Source organism: Camelus bactrianus, chromosome 14 (genome assembly GCF_048773025.1).
Source record: "Camelus bactrianus isolate YW-2024 breed Bactrian camel chromosome 14, ASM4877302v1, whole genome shotgun sequence".
Taxonomy (NCBI): domain Eukaryota; kingdom Metazoa; phylum Chordata; class Mammalia; order Artiodactyla; family Camelidae; genus Camelus; species Camelus bactrianus.
Window position 1 is genome coordinate 57,963,314 of NC_133552.1, and position 18,615 is coordinate 57,981,928.

At 41.3% G+C, this 18,615-nt stretch overlaps 1 protein-coding gene across 5 annotated transcripts in view; it reads right to left on the reverse strand.

Moving 5' to 3' along the window:
• Window positions 1–18,615, reverse strand: part of LOC105072677 (dTDP-D-glucose 4,6-dehydratase) — an 89,270-nt gene that overhangs the window by 24,716 nt on the left and 45,939 nt on the right. The window contains exon 1 of one of the 5 annotated variants that reach the window (XM_010959692.3): window positions 3,053–8,377. The exons of the other annotated variants lie outside the window; for them this stretch is intronic. Coding sequence (XP_010957994.2) covers window positions 3,053–3,347 — 295 coding nt within the window. The 5' untranslated portion in view covers window positions 3,348–8,377. Of the gene's footprint in view, window positions 1–3,052; window positions 8,378–18,615 lie in introns of those variants that run through there. 5 annotated transcript variants of the gene reach the window in all.

Sequence of the window (18,615 nt, forward strand, 5' to 3'; positions counted from 1 at the left end):
CTATGGGTGCTTTTTATTTTATCTTATTTTATTTTTATTTTTATTGTGCTAAGAACATTTAACATGAGGCCTACCCTCTTAACACCTTTTTAAGTGTTTAACAGTACATTATCATTAACTCTAGGTACAAGGTCGTGCAGAACTCTAGAATTTATCCATATTGCTTAACTGAAATTTTGTGCCTGCTGATTAGTAACTCTGTTTCCCCTTCCTTCCAGTTCTGGTAACCACCATTCCACTCTTTGATCCTTTGACTATTTTAGATACCTCATATAAGTGGAATTATCCAGTATTTGTCTTTCTGTGATTTATTTCCTTAGCATAACATCCCCCAGGTTCATCCATGTTGCTGCATATTGCAGGATTGCCTTTTTTTTTAAGTTTGAATAGTATTCAACTGCAAATACATATACCACTTGGCTAGGATGTGGAGAAGCTGGAACCCTTGCACGCACTACTGGTAGGAATGTAAAATGGTGCAGCTGCTATGGAAGACGGTACAGAGGTCCTTCAAAATATTAAAAACGAAACTATCATATATTCCAGCAATCCTACTCCTGAGTATTTATCCAAAAGAACTGAAATCAGGATCTCAAAAAGATACGGGCATTCTCACATTCATTGCAGCATTATTCCCAACAGCCAAGATGTGGAAACAACCTAAATGTCTGTCAACAGAAGATTGGTTTGTGTATCTTTCCACTGAATTAACAAAGCTCAAGGTCATCAAAAGTCTGGTCACCAGACGCTAATCTACATCTCTTCTTTAATAAATTTTGGGTAACCCCAGAAGAATCCCTGGGGTTCTATTTGCAAAGAAATTTTGAGGTTACTAGAGTGGAGGGCTTTGGGGCACTCAAGATCAGGTTTAAATTCTGAAGACTGCCTCCTAAATCATTAAGAAATTACCCAAAAAAGGCGAACAACTCACTCTTTAAGGAGAATAAACTGAAAGACATGTGTCTTGCTTAAGGGCATATGATACATCACAGTGATTACTGTGTGTCCTCGATAGCTGTCTAGCTTGGTCACTGAAGACTCAGCCTAGTGCCCTGAGAATGAAAGAAAAAGACCATCTAGAATCATAGATGTTTCCATCCTAAGGTCTAGACAGATGAGTCTAGACAGATCAAATCATGGAGGAAGGGAGGCAAATCACAACCCAGTAGGGGCTCTCAGGGGCAGTCCTGACCTTGACAATGGCTAAAACTGGAGACCATACACCCTGAGGCTTCCTTTGACTAGTCCATAGACATGTGATGTCCTTCTGGATTTACAGGACAGGCCATGTTTCTGGTCTTCTACCTTCTTAAGTATGTTTATCCTTCTCAGAGCAGGGGATACCCTTTTATGTTTTGAAAGTAGGTCACTGTGATCCTAAGTTATTGCCACTTCTAGAGGAATATTCATAAGCGTTCCTGCAGGACAAGGAGAAGGCAATTATCCCTTCTATTCTGCCATTCTCAATTCCTTCCATCCTTGCTTTAAAAAAACAAAACAAACACAAAAAAACAAAAAAATTTGCTAGCCAAGTAAAAAAAATGAAGTAGACTGTGACAAGGAGAGTTAACAGTTGTATCTGATCTCCTCATGTCTTCTGCCCCCAGAATTCTATAAAATGGAGACTCCCAACCTTTGTAACTTGTGACACTCTATCATTGATTGACCTGGGACTAAATGTCTTAGAATAATTTTTGAGTCATAGATAAAGAAGTTACTGTGTAGTGTGGTTTTCAGCCCCACAAGTCAAATGAAATCTGCTGCATCTCATTAGACTGAAAAACCATGAGAATCTGCAAGATAATGTCTATCCAAGCAAACGCTCAATTAGCTTAGAAAAAAAATGAATATACTCAACATGCTATTAAAACCTTTTTATCACAATTGATACCCTAAGACAAAACTAACAGTTCCTTTGAATCACAGAATTTAAGAATATGACGATAAAATGATTATAAAGCCAGAATTTTTTAAGTTTAAAAAAACCTGATATCATTCCTACATGCCCTTTGTACATTCCCTTAGTTTACCTTCCTGTACCCTACCTTGCCTAATTACCTATATTTTCCTATGTTCCAGCATCATAGAAGAACATCAATAAAAACATATAATTTAAAAAGGAAAAACTCTTCTGCAGCTGGACACCGTAGAAACGTTTCCAAGGGCTCTGCTGAAGTTGCCGCTTGGGTTTTTTGTGTTTCGCACACCCTGCCAGCCTTTGAGTGTTTATCACTGCTGTGCATGTTTGCAGAACACTGGAGGGGAGCATCACTAAAGAGGATCTCAAAGGCTCAGAAGAGCCGGCAGAGTAACAACGGCACGGAGATTTCAAAGAAACAGGTAATAAGAGAGACCAAGGTCTAAAAGAGGGACGCCGAGCAAATTTTGAAATGCTCACATCAATCCCAGACAAGAGCGGGGGGAAAAAGCCATTGTTATTGAATAACAACCCTCTCTTCTTGAGCTCCCGGAGAAAGCGCTGCCCCCTCCCCAGCCCAACCCCCCCCCCCCCCGATCTCTGCAACGTTAGCAAGTTGCAACCCAGTCATAACATTTAAGAGCAAGATGTATCCTGCTTAAGGCCTGCTCAAAACATTAGAAACACTAAGACTCAGAGCATTTACCCTCAATGTCTGTCTTCCAGGTGCCAAGCCTCCCCCACCACCCTCTTCGACAAGTGCAGACCCATTTCAGAAGGAGAGGTCACCGAATCCATCTTGAAAGGACTTGCTCTGAGCTTCAAAGCTGACTCTTGGGCTCTTTAGCTCCCCGCCCCAACAAACAAGCGCGTGGTGGTTGACATGCGTTCACATAATGGAGCTTGGCCCACAGAAGATGCATTTAGTTTCCATAACTAGACGTACTGAAGGGTGCGAAGTGTATACAAGACATCAGCCTTACTCAGCTCGCTGTGTACGATGGACAAACTTGGTTTGCCTTGCAATCCTATCTAACCATGTCAAGAATCCCCTCTTCCTTAGCAGGGGCTCCATTGCCAGCGGGCCTTTCCCACCAAGCCGGGCGCATGCGCACCTCTGCCCGCCTCCCTCACCTGTGCACCTGCAGGTCCGGTGGAAGAACTTCCTTGGCCACTGTTCTCGGTCATCCTGGTTTCGCAGGACGTAAGGACCGCTCCAAGGCCTGGTGTCAGCCTGCACCTCCGTGCACTGGCCGCGGCCCTCCCGAGAGCCACAGACGTTGGCCGGGTCCGCACCCACTGGTGGGCAGCACTCCTTGGACCGCAGGCTGCCCACCGTCATGCAGACCCGGGGGAACTGCGCCCGGGCTCCCGGCGGGAGTCCGCAGCCGAGGCAGCCGAGCAGAAGCCCCCACCCAAGGGGGCCCATGGCTTCACAATCGGGAGAACTGCCTTGCCTTCTGCTCCTCCTTCCTCCCCTGCTTTCTCCTTGGCTTCCACTCTCGAGCTCTGGAGCCTTCACCTAGCTCTTGATTTTTGCTTTGGGGGATTTGCGGTTTTTCGGTATATTGTTTTTTTCTGCGTTCTGTTCCTCTCCTCTTGAAAAAAGAGCACAAAGATCACAGAACCCACATGTGTGCACGTACACACGTGCACACGCACAGGCTATTTTATGTGATTCAAACAACTAAAACAGATTTAATTCCATTAGAAGCGTCTCTAGCAGCGGGATTTAATGAGGGTAGCGCTTCTCACCGTCTTCCCCTGTTAAAGCAGGCTTTGTCTAATTGAGTTAATTTACCAAGCGCTCTAGTCATACTGCTTATTATACTGGTATTTCCAAACCCCCTCCTTTCCTCCTTAGCCCATGACTTTAATTGCCTTGAACTCAGTTCAAAAGCCAAATGCCGTGCTGCCTTTATTCTGCGCGGCTTGCCAGATCACGGGGCCTTGCGGGGTTTGTGTAAGGGCTGGGAGAAGCCGTCATTAGGGGGATTACTGGTAGACAAATCCTCATCGTTAGCACATGACCCAAAGGGCACAATGAAGTAGATAAAGTTTCTGGCTTTGTTTCAGGAGGGCAAAACCATCTTCATTATCTGGGCTCATGTGATCCAGCCAAGCTTGTGACCTCAGACTTCTGGGGAGTCAATAGATGCAGTGAGCTTTTCGTCAAAGGCCCTTCACAGACAAGCCGCATTGCTAACCACACATCACTCCTGACTGCGCCCTGACGTGCGAGAAAGACCACTGCAGGCCGTCACACAACTTTAGAAATAAAGAAACATTGATTTAGGGCTGACGTACAAGGAATTGCTTTGTTCCACAATTAGGAACCCTCTTCCCTCCAGATAATAATGTACTATTCTCCTATTCAGTTCCTCTCTGCAGCAGGTTTTTCTTTTTCTTTTTTTTTAATTACACAAAGTACCATGCAACCAGAAATTCAAAATTGTCACTATTTGTCAGGGGGCAGCAGGACCACTTGGAACGAGGGCTTACAAGAGACTTCTGACGGACGCGAAAGTGGCACATTGTCCAGCTCCCATGTGCCAAGGCCTCCCCAGTGCTTCGGGGGCAGCGAGGGGAAGCAGCCAGACCGGCAGCGGTGGCTGCCTGTCAAAGCATCAGCACTTCCTCAGCGTGGAAACAGGACTGTCTTAGAGCCGGAAGGCTCTGGACAGCGAGCTGATGTGAAACCATTTCAGGCACTGCTCTGAAGGAAAAGTTGGAATTAAGTCATCTGAAATATTCCACTTGTATTCGTTTCCCCCAGGCTGCCTTAACAAATTTCTACTAACTGGGGGGCTTGATAGAGCAGAAATGTATTTTCTCACAGTTCTGAAGGCCAGGAATCCAAACTCTATGTGTCCATAGGGCTGAACTCCTTCTGAAGGCTCTAGGGGAGAGTCCTCCTTGCCTCTTCCAGTTTCCTTCTTGGTGGCTGCATTTCCTCAGCCTCCTTGCTCTGAGGCCACATCATCCCAATCTCTGCCATAGTACATGGCCTCCTCCTCTCTGTGCTTTAATACTGGTACCCTCGATGTAAGCCCTAAGCAGGGCAGAACAGAATTAAGAAATCTTCTTCCTGATACAGGAGGCTGGCTAAAGCAGTAATTTGGGGTCCCTCCTTCCCATTACATTAACTGAATTATCTTTTCGTATCAAGCCTTCAGCCTATATGAAGGCATGTAATGGCAAAATACGTGAAACTTGTAAGGCATTTTAATGTCATCTAATATACCTCACAATGTTGTTTTTATGAGGATCCAGGGGAGAGAAGTCTCTCAGGGTTCAGTATCCAGAAAAGCTGTGCTTCCCCATAGCAACTCGCTTGTCCTGAACTTTTAGATCCTGTGAATCTTAGGACAGTGTTTCTTTCTTTGCCTTGGCCATTTCTGATGCTTAGAACCAAATTTGCAGCCTCACATCAAGCAATTGATTCTCACGGTGTTTTGTTTGACATTTGCCTTCGCATATGTTCCTGGATTCTGGGAGTTTTATTTTATTCATTTGCAAATTTATGTATTTCTCCAGCCTATCTCAAATCCCTCGAGAAAGGAGGCAGAGAGATATATACATGCACACATTATTTCTGCGTACATCCAAAGGTAATAAACTCCCAGCCAAGTTGTTCGTAAGCAAAGTAAGGCTTAGAGAAGAATTCAGAAAGAATTCTTAAGAAGCGGTGTAAGTAATCACAGATCTAAGGACATAAGCCTAGAAGATCTCAGATCATAAGTAAGGCTTTATTTAAACATTGCCTTATTTACAAAAGGGAAGGTTTTTGCTAGAAACTGAATTGCAGAATCCAGGAGGAGACATCTCCTGGGCATTCTGAGACCATTTGTTGTCAGTGGAAGCCATAAAATCAAGGAAAGGACTATTCTAAGGATTGTTCTGAAACCCAGTAAAGAGAGGCAAGTGTGTATCACAGAGTGAAATAATCTGAGAGTAGAAAAATGCCTTATTAGAAAGCAATTTATTTTACCCTGTTCTTTTACAGTTGACGCAAGACTTGGAATGAAAAGTGATGTTCTGCTTTGATTTTGCTTCTCAGCACCTATTACCATCGTGCAGATAAGGACGCAATGTGTGTTCATGGGAGTGAATTGAATTAGATACTTTTGAGAATCGGGGAGTGGATAACGTGGGGAAGGCATGTAAAACTTTGGAGGGAGGATGCCAGCTGTGCTGTCTCTACATTCAAAGGAGGAAGAAATTGCTCAGAGCTTGGTAAGAAATCAAATAGATTGGTAAACGTTTCAGAGCCGTTGCGAAGATGAATACAGAAAAATCAATCATCTGCATCTGTCTTCTGCTTGTCAGTGAGTTGCCCGCTCTTTTCTCCAGACCTCTGAATGTGAAAATCCTCCCCGTTTTTAGCCCTGCTGGACTCCTCTGTCTGATGCTTTCTGATCTATTCTCTGCTGCCACATCATGGGGAAAAGAGATTATTTTTTTCCCCGTGTTCAAATTGTTTCCTAAATGCTGGGTGTCTATCCTGATAAGGATTTTGCTTTCTACATCTAAGAGCTTTTCTTTTCTTGGTGGGGTGAATTGTTCTTCAGAGGAATCAAGGGTGAGGAATGGGCTGTGTGGTTTCTGGTATTTCAATCAGATGCATTTTTTCCCCTCTTGCATGCATTTTTTGATAGTCTATCCTTAAGGCTGTGTTTACACATCAAACTGGTTTTTTTAATTTCAGATTTTGCATCACTCATCTTTATAGCCATCACAGAGCTTTGCTATTTATGCACACTTGTGTCTTTTAATCCCTATTTTATCATTTCGGTTTTTATCCTTCATCCTGGCAATGGGTAGTTAATTTGGATTTTTTTATGTGTACCCTGATAATTGAATGACTGACTTGGGTAAGTAATACAGCTACTCCTCCTTCAAAATATGGATCTGTGGAAGGGAGGGAATCACTCCCTTTTCTGCTCACTTCTTATCAAGTCCAGCAAATACCACCTATACATTTGTAAGGGGTTGTATGGGCTCAAAATGTAAAGTCTCGAGACAATTTTAGTACTGGCAGATCCACCAGAGTTTACAAATGTGCAGTTAAGACTGTTTGGGGTCTGGGAGGATCACCAAAATATAACATCAAGTGAAAAACATATTCACCATGCTAACATAGTGAGGGAGAGCAGTGTGTGTAGGTGTGTGTGTGTGCGCGCGCGGGCCTCTCTGTTTCTAGAACATACACAAGATACTGGTAAAGTGGCTGTCTCTGGGAAGGGGCTTCAAGGGCTGGGGAACCAAAGGGAAAAGGAGATTTATTTTCATTCTATATTTTCATAAATTTTGAATATTGAACTATGCACATCTAGTACTTATTTTTTTAACCATGAATTTTAAAATTTAGAGCCCAGAAATAAATCCACACAGCATGGTCAGTTAATCTTCCACAAAGGAGGAAAGAATATACAATGGAGAAAAAACAGTCTCTTCAGCAAATGGTGATGGGGAAACTGGACAGCCGCATGTAAATCAATGAAGTTGGTACACTCCCTCACATCATACACAAAAATAAATTCAAAACGGCTTAAAGACTTAAACATAAGACAAGGCACCATAAACCTCCTAGAAGAGAACATAGGTAACACATTCTCTGATATAAATCGTAGTAATGCTCTCCTAAGGCAGTCTACCCAGGCAATAGAAATAAAAGTAAAAATAAACAAATGGCATCTAATTAAAGCTTTTGCACAGCAACAGAAACCATAAATAAAACAAAAAGACAACCTATGGAATGGAAGAAAATACTTGCAAATGATGTGATTGACAAGGGCTTAATTTCCAGAATATACAAACAACTCATACAACTCAGTAACAAAAAAAAACAAACAACCCAATCAAAAAGGGCAGAAGACCTAAACAAACATTTCTCCAATGAAGACATACAAATGGCCAATAGGCATATGAAAAAAAAAAAAGGTCAATTTCACTAATTATTATAGAAATGCAAATCAAAACTACAATGAAGTATCATCTCACACCAGTCAGAATGGTCATCATTATAAAGTCCACAAACAATAAATGCTGGAGAGGGTGTGGACAAAAGGGACCATCCTACACTGTTGGTGGGAACATAGTCTGGTGCAGCCATTATGGAAAACAGTATGGAGATGCCTTTAAAAACTGAAAACAGACTTACCATATGATCCAGCAATCCCACTCTTGGGCATATATCCCGAGGAAACTCTAATTCATAAAGATATATGCACCCCAGTGTTTATATAAGTACTATTTACAATAGACAAGACAAGGAAGTAACCTAAATATCCATCGACAGATGGCTGGATAAAGAAGATGTGGTGTATATACATACAATGGAATACTACTAGGCCATAAAAAAGAATAAAGCAATGCCATATGCAGCAACATGGATGAACCTAGAGATCATCATACTAAGTGAAGTAAGTCAGACAGAAAAGGGAAAAATACCACATGATGTCACTTATATGTGGAATCTGGAAAAAAAAAAAAAAAAGGACACAAATGAACTTATTTACAGAGCAGAGACCGACTCTCAGACCCAGAAAACAAACTTATGGTTATCAGGGGGGAAAGGGGATGGAGAGGGATAGATTGGGAGTTTGGAATTTACAGATACTAACCAGTGTGTATAAAATAGATAAACAACAAGGTTCTACTGTATAGCACAGGGAACTATATTCAATACCTTGTAATGGCCCACAAGGAAGAAGAATATGAAAAGGAATGTGTATGTGTAGATATAGATATATAGATATAGATATAGATCTCACTAAACTGTACACCAGAAATTAACACAACACTGGAAATCGACTATACTTTAATTTAATAAATACATAAGTAATTTTAAAATCTTAAGTTAAAAAATTAAGGATGATGGGTACTTGTGAGGATGACATTATATAAAGGAACTTCCTGTAAGTAGTGAAAAAGAATAAGGCTTTGGTACAACACAGATTTGTTTTCTTGATCTTGGTCCTGCTACTTACTAGTTCAAGGATTTTGGACAATATGGTTAACCTCTCTCAGCCTCAGTTTCCTCATCTACAAATCACATTCACACTTACACACATACACACATCTAATCCAAGAAGCTAATTATAAGTGCTTTTCATTATATTTTTCCTCCTGGAAACTAAATCAGTACTTCCAACTTCAGCATATGGAAAATATTATTTACCCATTATACAATATTACTACCCAGAAATGAAGGGAACTATTCTTTTTTGGATTCTGCTGAATTAATTAAATGAAGATATGCTATGTTTACATGTATGCTATTCTCTTAGCCTTAGAACTTAGGATCTCCATCATTAATTATAACAAATAGATGTGTGGACAAGACTTAAGTAAGCCACAGAGATTGTAGGTAAATCAGATTTGAGGCCACTCATTAATTTCAAGAGGTGACAAAAATGAATTCTATCATTTAAAATAAAAAATACATCTTCAAAAAATAGTTGACCTGAATCTAATGCTTTATACCAAGCTCATTATTTTACAACTGCTGTCAAAAAGCATCTAGCTGTGGTGCCTAACACTGTCTTTGAAAATGATTCCTTCTCATTTAATCTCATCTAAACTAATTCAGTTACTTTTAATAGGCCAAGTGCCCCCCCGCACGCACACACACACACACACACACATACACACACGAACACACACACATAGCCCAAAAGAATAACTCTAAACTTCCAATTCATTTTATAAGCTATAAAAAAGAAATACGTTCTCACAAATCATGGCAGACAGCTATCTACTAAATGTAAATTTTGCTGTTATGAATTTTTCATTTCTAAAAAGCATTCCAGTATAAGCAGAACAGACTGAAAGTAGGGCAAAACAAGATAATTTCTTGGAGGTCTCAGTTTACTTCAATTAGGAGAGAAATTTAAAACAACGTAATATTTTTGTAGCCACAGAACTCAATTTAAATTTATGAACACCAATGTCTATTTATGCTATGGAAATGGGTTTCATCTTGAGGATAATTCCAAGCCCAGGTCAAAACTCAGCAAAAGATACAGAAATGATGGCAGAGTGAACAGTCTTCTGATGGAATCATGTGTGTCCTCACTCATGACCCAAAGAAATACAAAGCTGTAAGTGAACAAGCAAAGCCATGGTGCACTTGGGGACTGGAACTATGGAGGGTGAAGAGTTAAAGAGTAAAACACACTTTAAAAAAAGACCTACGTTAAAAAAAAAAAAAAAAGTCTTCCTATATGTCTTCAATTTCCACTGAGGGAGTTTGAGCTCATATACTTTGAGTTGCCCAAGATCACACAGATGGTATATTAGTTTGCTACGGCTTTATAAGGAACTGTTAAAAGATAAACCATATTAAATATTTTAAGAGTTAATTTGAGCAAATACCGATTCAAATTGGGTAGCTCCAAACTGGACGTGGTTAGGAGTGCCCCACCACTGGGAGCTAGGGGCAAGGTTTTTACAGAGAAGATGCGGAAGCAAAGCAAGGAAATTATTTGGTTGGCTGTAGTTTAAGTGGTTGTATTTAGGGGGAAAGCTTAGCTGACTGTCTGTGATTGGTTGTTCTTAACCTTGAGGCTTTTACAGTTACACACTGTGGTTTAGGCTCTGACTTGCTTACATAGACGACCAGAGTATTAGAGCCACTCAGACCAATGGCCTCCTTGTCTGGTTACTTTAACACAAAGAACCACAAACTGAGTGGTAGAAATTTATTGTCTCACAGTTCTGGAGACTAGAAGTCCAAGATCAGGGTGTCAGCAGGGCCATGCTCCCTCTGAAAGCAAGTGGAGAGGATCTTTTACAGACTGTCTCCCAGCTTCTGGCATTTCCTTGGCTTATGGCAGCATTAATTTCATTCTTGCTTTTTTTTTTTATTAGACCTCATTTGTTTATTTTTTCTTTTCTATTTCTTTTTTTTTTTTTTTTTTAATGGAGGTCCTGGGGATTGAACTTAGGACCTCGTGCGTGCTAAGCACACACTTTACCACTAAGCTGTTTCCCTCCCCCCAGCTCCAGTCTTCACATGGCGTTCTTCCCGTGTGTGTCCCTCTGGGTCCAAATTTTCCTTTTTATAAGGACATAAGTATCTGGTTTATGGGTCCACTCTACTCCAGCATGACCTCATCTTATATCTAATTAGATCTGCAAAAATCCTATTTCCAAATAGGGTTACATTCTGAGGTACCGGGGACAGGACTTCAACACATCAATTTAGTGGGGAAACACAGAGGGAACACAGTTTAACTTGTAACTGATGATAATGGTGAAACTGGACATTAAAACTCATAAGCTCAATCTCTTTTCACAACCAGGTCACCCTCAACATATCTGCAAAATTTTAGCTTTAGTAGAAGCGTCGGTGTGGGTCATGTGGGTGGGGGAAGAGACACTGAGGAGAAATCAGGGGGACACCATCGTAAGCCTTAGCTGCTTTCTGGTGACATGAAGAATTCTGCTTAATTTCAATTGAAATTCACAATTGAGTGGAGGCAGCTACTTCTGTAAAAGTTAGCATTTGTCGGGCAGTACCAGGAACGCCTGTGACTCTACAGTTAGTGCTATACGTGGTCTTTTTGAGCCATATTATCTTATAAATTATAGATTTGATGAGAAGTTTAAAGATTTTTTGGACCAATCATTTGAGAAAACCAGTGCCCACCCAGAGCCAAAAAATAACTTATCCAAGATTTCAGACCTAGTCAGCGACAGAGCTTCAGTGTCCTGACTCATAGTGCACTGCTCTTTCCTGACACAAGGCAACCAGGATGAGTAAAATATGAGATATCTCTTTCCTGATAATGGACACTTATTTTCCTCCCATCTTTGTGTCAAGTATCTCAGACAGTTACTCTTAATTCTCACCTTTCTGCCAACTCAACAGTTAGGGATGGACAGATTGAAAAGTGCTTAATAATATTTATTAAATGAGTTTTTGAATGAGAATAGGGAAGCGCTGAGCCTTTAAGGATAAACTCATCAGCTGAACATCGAGGTGGTCTCCTGACTCACTTCCCCTTGATCTCTATAGAAAGATCGAGGGAGCGCCTGTGCTTCCTTTAAAGTTGAGAAGTGGGCTGGGTTCCTCCTGGGAAAACTTTCCATCTCTTCTCCTCCTAGATTTTCCCCTTGAACTTATGTCTTAAGAATCTCTGAGTATGGCTGCTCCTCTTCTTCCAGAAGAAAAATAGAAGCCTCCTTGTGTGTGGCACCATATGGATGTGGCGGAGGCTACGTTCACTTCCGGATGCCCCGGTCAAGGCCACTCTGAGACTGTGCACTGCGCTGAATGGTCTCCTTTGGGAATAACCCCTCCCTCAGTCTTCCCCACACTGCTACAAACATCCTGACTGTTCATAGGTTACGATTTTCTGTTCACAGTGTCCCTGTAACCTGATGATTCGAAGCTGTTCCTTCACATTTATATATTAATTTCATTCAACAAAATAATCAAGATTTAAGGTGATTGTCATGTAATCCTTTAAGGAAATACTCAAATATTTTAAGGTATAAAGAAAAATCTGTCTTAAGGGAGGTCTTCATTCAAGTGTGAGAGAAAAAGCCAATGTTGCAGAATCGTGCCAGGAAAGGCAGAGGCGCCTGCTACATTCAAAGTCTGGTGTGGAGCCAGACCTGTCTCTTCTTCATTTTCCTGGAAATGAAAATCTCTAGACTATGTGATACTTACTTTACTAGAGTTTTGCAAGATGTTACCATTGGGGGAAACTGGGTACAGGGCATGTGGAATCTCTTTGTATGATTTCTCACAAGTGCATAGGAATCAAAGTAAGAAGTTAATTTTAAAAAATCTCTAGAATAATGGAGTCAGCTAGCACGTTGGTGGAACTGCAGTTGCCACTGCATTCAACTACTTACTGACCGGTCCTTGTTTTTCTAGTTCACTGATGGAGGCACCAGTACAATCATGCTCAAAGACATTTGTCCCTGGAATGGAGACCACGGTCTTGAGAACCAAGAGCAACACCCTTCTCGTCCTCTTTCAAAACCTATTTTCTAGTTGAATTCTTAAGTGCCCTCCCCACGCCCACCTGCCTCACCCCTCCAAATCAGCAAAGTGACCTGTATAACTGACAACCTGTAGAGGGATCTGTCCAAGGAAAGGGGATTGCTACTGTGTTCATCTTTGTGTTCAACACCTCACAAATAATAGCTGAATAATAAATGTTCACTGGAGGAACAAGTGAATGAATGAATAATGAATGATAAATAGTGACTATCTTTGCCTTAGGATTCAAGTTAGCTGAGGGTGGGAACTTACCCCAAAGAACTTGCTAATTTCCGGCAAATCAAAAGCCCAAATTTGAGGTTTAATATAAAGTTTTTCACACTATTTCTGATAACAATGCACACATTCATTTTAGAAAATTTGAAAAACAGAAAAGCACGGAGAAAAATATTTAAATCACTCATAATTTCACCATCAAAGAATAATTCTGATTCCTCTTTTGCTGTTCATCATTCTAGATGAATGTAATGATTGATTCCTTCAATTGTCTTAAACTGGAATAATAGAACACACATTCCATAATCTACTTTTATCCTTCACTTAATTACACGCTGAAAACACTTTTCTATAATTTGCAGTTGTCAAAACACAGGGCAAAGGAAAGCTGAGAGCTTCACTCCATCAAAACCATGTCAGTCATATCAAAACAAGAAAGTGGCGGTATCCGGGGGCCATGGTGCTTGGAAGGCTCAGATTGTATCAGATTGTGACACGTGTGGACTAAAGAGAGTGGAGACTTTTGAAACATGACTCTGAAAGAGAGAACAGTTTAAGCCATTTTCATAACTAGCATGGTGTATAAGGAGATATTTGATGAGGGGGCATTTGACAGTAGGGCAAATCTCTGGCTGCACATTCTTAGTTACCATCCTCAAGAGACATGCAGCTTCTTGAAATTTAGACGCCTGCAGAATCCAGGGCAAATACCTTCCCCCTCGTATGCTGAGTGAAAGAAGCAAGACAACAAGAATTTGCACTGTGTGATTCTATTTATACAAACTTTAGAAAATGTGGGCTAACGTCAAGTGACGGAAAGGTGAGTGTTTGCCTGGGGACAGGGTGCCAGGTAGGGGTGTGAGGAAGGGATTACAAAGGAGCAGGAGGAAACTCTTGGGGGAGGTAGATACATTATCTTGATTTTGGCAATGGTTTCACTAGTATATAGCCATGTGAACACTCATCAAATTTTAGACTTGAAATATGTGCAGATTATTGTATGTCAATTATACCTCAATAAAGCTGCTTTTAAAAAAAAGTACTAGGAGAAAGAAAGAAAGAAAGAAGGAAAGAAGGAAAGAAAGGTAGGAAGGAAGGAAGGAGGGGGGAGGGAGGGAGGGAGGGAGGAAGGAGAGAAAAGAAGAGAGAAAGAACAAATGAGCAAACTAGGAGCAACCAAGATGCCTTCAACAGCTGTAAGGAAAAGCAAACTGTAGTACATCCACAAAATGGAATACTATTCATCACTAAAAACAAATAAGCTGTCCAGCCATGAAGAGACACTTAGAGACATTTAGGGACCTAAATGTACGTGGCTAAGTGAACAAAGCCAATTGAAGAAACAACATCCTGTATGATTCCAACCACCTGACATTCTAGAAAAGGCAAAATTATGGGGACAGTAAAAAGACCAGAGGTTTCCAGGGGTTCAGGGGAAGAGAGGGAGGAATGAATTGGTGGAGCACAGAGGATTTTTAGGGCAGTGAAACTATTCTGTACAATACCGTAATAGTAGATACATGTCATGACATATCTGTCAACACCCATAGAATGCACACCACCAAGAGAGACCCTTAAGGTAAATTATGAACTTTAGTTAATAATAACGTGTCAATATTGGCTCATCACTGTAACAAACGTAGTACACTAATGCAAGATGTTAATGAAAGGGGAATCTGGGGGGCCCAGGTGAAGGGGTATATGGGAACTCTCTCTACTTTCTGCCCAACTCTTCTATCAACCTAAAGCTTCCCTAAAAAATAAAGTCTATTAATGAAAAAAAAATAAGGTGCCAACCTTAATTTAGGAGATTCCACCTAATAGTTCAAATTTCTAGCTAATCTTGAAGGACCAAATGCTCCAGCAACTCTGTGTTAAACCCACTCTCAACTCCCCAGATCTCCCAGCCTGTTCTTCCTGCCCCACGAACACTGCCCACCTGGCACCTGTAGGTCTCACAGTTGGTGATACCTGCCTTCCGGGGATGGTGAGCCTTCTAGGATCCCGGCTCCTGGCAGGCCCCAGGAGATATCTCCTTAGATATCTTAGAGATCCACTTTTGTTCCTTTGTCACTTCTTCCCCAGTCTCCATCCTTTTGTGTGCGTGCTTCAAGTCACTCTTAGGTGCAGTCCGGCTCACTCATCTCACTGGGGGTTCCCTGAGACTAGTTCTTCCTGTCTATTTTGAGAGTTCCTGGGCAGGGTCCTACTTAAGAACATTTAATTGGTACCATTTATTTCTCTCTGCTTCCTTCCCTCATCCCTATGCACCCGAAGTAGGGTGTCCTGTCTGTGTGTCATTAACCCTTTGCTGTCTGGCTTCTTAGGGTCTTCCCTAGCATTAGCCTAGCATTTGTCCTTTTATAAAAGAATGATTCGTGTCATTGTAGAAACTTTACAAAGTATTCAAGAGACCAAAGAAGAAAGTCATTTATCGATTAGTCCTTGACTCACAGATAGCCACAGCTCGCTATTTTATATTTATAGTTTCAATCTGTTTCAGTCAGTGCATACACATAATTTTAAACCAAATTGTGGCAGTATTACATCTGTATTATAATTTTTCCCATTTAGCAATATATTTTTCCCATTTTTCTCATATGGTTTTTAAGGATACGTAATAACTCACTGCACCACAAATAATCATGATGTTATCATAATTGATTTAATCATTTCCCTATTTTGGGACATTTGTGTTGTTTACAGTTATTCACCTGTATTAATAATTCTGTAACAAACATCCTTGTTGCTTAATCTTTGTACTCATCTCTGATCGTTTCCATGAGTTAAATTCCTAGAAGTAGGACTGTTGTGTTAAAGTACATGTTTATTTTTAATGCTTTTGGAACATGTCCCCATATTGCCTCCAAAAAGCATCTCCACTCCCAAAAGCACAGCACACAAGTGCCCAAGAAACAATTTCATCTTTAAGATCAAAACTTTAAAAAAATGTATTACAGCTATCATCAGTTCAAATTTTTGTGGCTTGGGGAGTGTGTGTCAAAATGCAAGATGCAAAAATCCGAAGTGAACATAAGAATATAACATGAGACCTTTATGGAATATGTCACAACACTAATGTTATAATACTTCTGCCACATGTTCATTGTTACCCAGTCTCTAACGACATTAATCACTCCACGATTGCAGAGGACAGAGATCTCAAAGGGAGGGGGAACATGGTTTAACTGGATAAGCCTTTTCAGAGTAATAAGAGCTTTAACATGATTCCAGATTTCAATTATGAAAAATGTATTGTAAATCTGGTTATACATGATTTACTAAGGCACCTCCTCGGAATTCATGCAAAGATTACTCTGCAAAGCGTAGTGACGCTGCATGGTAAGTCTGTTGAATAAAAGAAGTCAGCTAGCAGGCTTTCCTCAGAAAGGAACCGTATACCTGCATGCCTCAGAGCAGAGCCAACTAATTGTTCTCTCCGCCCGTCTCATTCTCCATTCACTCTGTCATCAGCATTCACTTAATCTTCGATGACATGTTGCTGTTACCCAACCCTATCTTCCGATCTCCTTCTGAATCCTATGAAGTACAATCCAGGTGAATCAACCCGGAGCTTAAGGTGCATGTTTTATACTAGTTGTCTTTGGAACAGATTCTGGCATGTCGTCCACACTTCCGCCCATCTCAGAGATCTTACAACAGCAGGTACAGATCTTGTTGATCTTCAAGTACAGGCTGGTGGTAAGGTACAAAATGTGGGTATGCTAAAGCATAGAAACTGGAGGTGTGAAGGAGAGAAGATATTTACGGATGTTGTATTTTGGACTTGATACCTGAGCATCCTTATTTACCTGCTAACACGCTAAGATGACAACATTGTGTGAAATCTACATGGCTTTCAATGATCAGAATAGAACCAAAGACCTAGGATATAGATATAGATGTACCTTTTTAGATAGAAAAGAAACACATGAAACATTTAAGCCAAAAACAGCCAAAGTATCCAAATCCAGTAGAACTTCAGATGAGGGAGAGACTAGTGTGGACCATTGTAACCAGGGAGGCTTCACGCCTGTAGTAAGATCTGAAGAGGAAGTGCTGGGAGTATTAAAAGCACAGGAAGGAGGAAGGAGGGCTTCCCAGGTGGAGGAAGCAGTGAGTAAAACCACTCGGAGAGTGCTGATTTGGCTCCTCGGCCAAGTCAAATTCTTACTCACGTCTTAGAAAACTGCAGAGGACTGTTTCCTCATTTCTTCTGACTCCTGTCTGTGCTGTTTTCTCATTTGTGGCTCAGGGAGAAGGAATGGGCCATTCTGATGAGGTTCTATAATTGCCAAGGACACAGCCCTGTCCTCATGTCCCTTGAGATGCCAACAGGCCTCCTCCCCGTTCACTCACCGGCCATTCTACTGGGCCCCAGCCAGTAGTGCCAATGCAGGTAATGCCCAGAAAGTGGCCAGTTGCTGTGTAGACTGCCTACAGCATGGTAACAGGGCTCACCTGCGAGTTCAGCTGGGGAACAGCAAGTGGAGTCGGGGTGTGCTGTGTGATCTTCGAGTGGGATGTTTGGTCTATGCATCGGGACCATAAGAATGAGCTCTGAACTGAAGGACAGATCTGAGAGCTGTGGGGCTGAACAATGAGGTTTCTCAGAAAGACTGCAGCGAGAAAAATGAGAAGCAGTAAGACAGCATCCACAAAGGGCTGATATATAAGGCAATGATACGCAGCGACCCAGGCTCCTGGCTGCTGCCCACCCACTCTAACCAGAGGAACTCCTCATTTTACCCAGCAGGACTCGGGAACCAGAGTCAGTTGGTCCCAGCAACCCCCAAGCTTCCTGTTACCTAGTGCACTGTTAACCAGACTTATATATGGAAAGGGATCCACTAATTAAGTGTTCCCAGAAGGTACTGTGAGCCTGGATTAGCTCAAGTAAGATGAGATGATGGTCAAGTGTGGTTTGGGGGAGAGGCAAACCCGCAGAATTAGGGCGTGAGGTATAAACTGTGTTGACTATTTTCTGCATTACCTTTAAACCCTTCTCTAACTGCCACCCAGGAGAGACACGCCTGATGAAAACCACATGATTCAAGCTGAGTGAACCAAGCAATGCTTCTTTGTGCTCAAGATTTCACGGTTTGTGTCATTTGCAGCGGGGGAACAAAACACTTTTCAAAAGACTAAATCTTTGAAAGCAACCCATGTTAAAACCAACCGAGTCATTCATCAGATTATTCAGAGAAAAGCAAAATAAACTAGTATCAAAAGTGTGTCCTAAAACACAAAATTTTGGACAAAGTTTCACCATTGAAAATAAGATCTGTCAAGGCATACTAATTATGGAGTTTCTCAAACCCACCACCCTCGCCAAAATAATGGTCATTTGCTAAATCACAAGAGGGTAAGTGTTGAAATAGGGGATTGAGGCAATGATGGAGGTTGGAAATAGCTTCCAGATAATTTCTCTCCCACCCTTTAGTTTTATTTCCCTACCAAC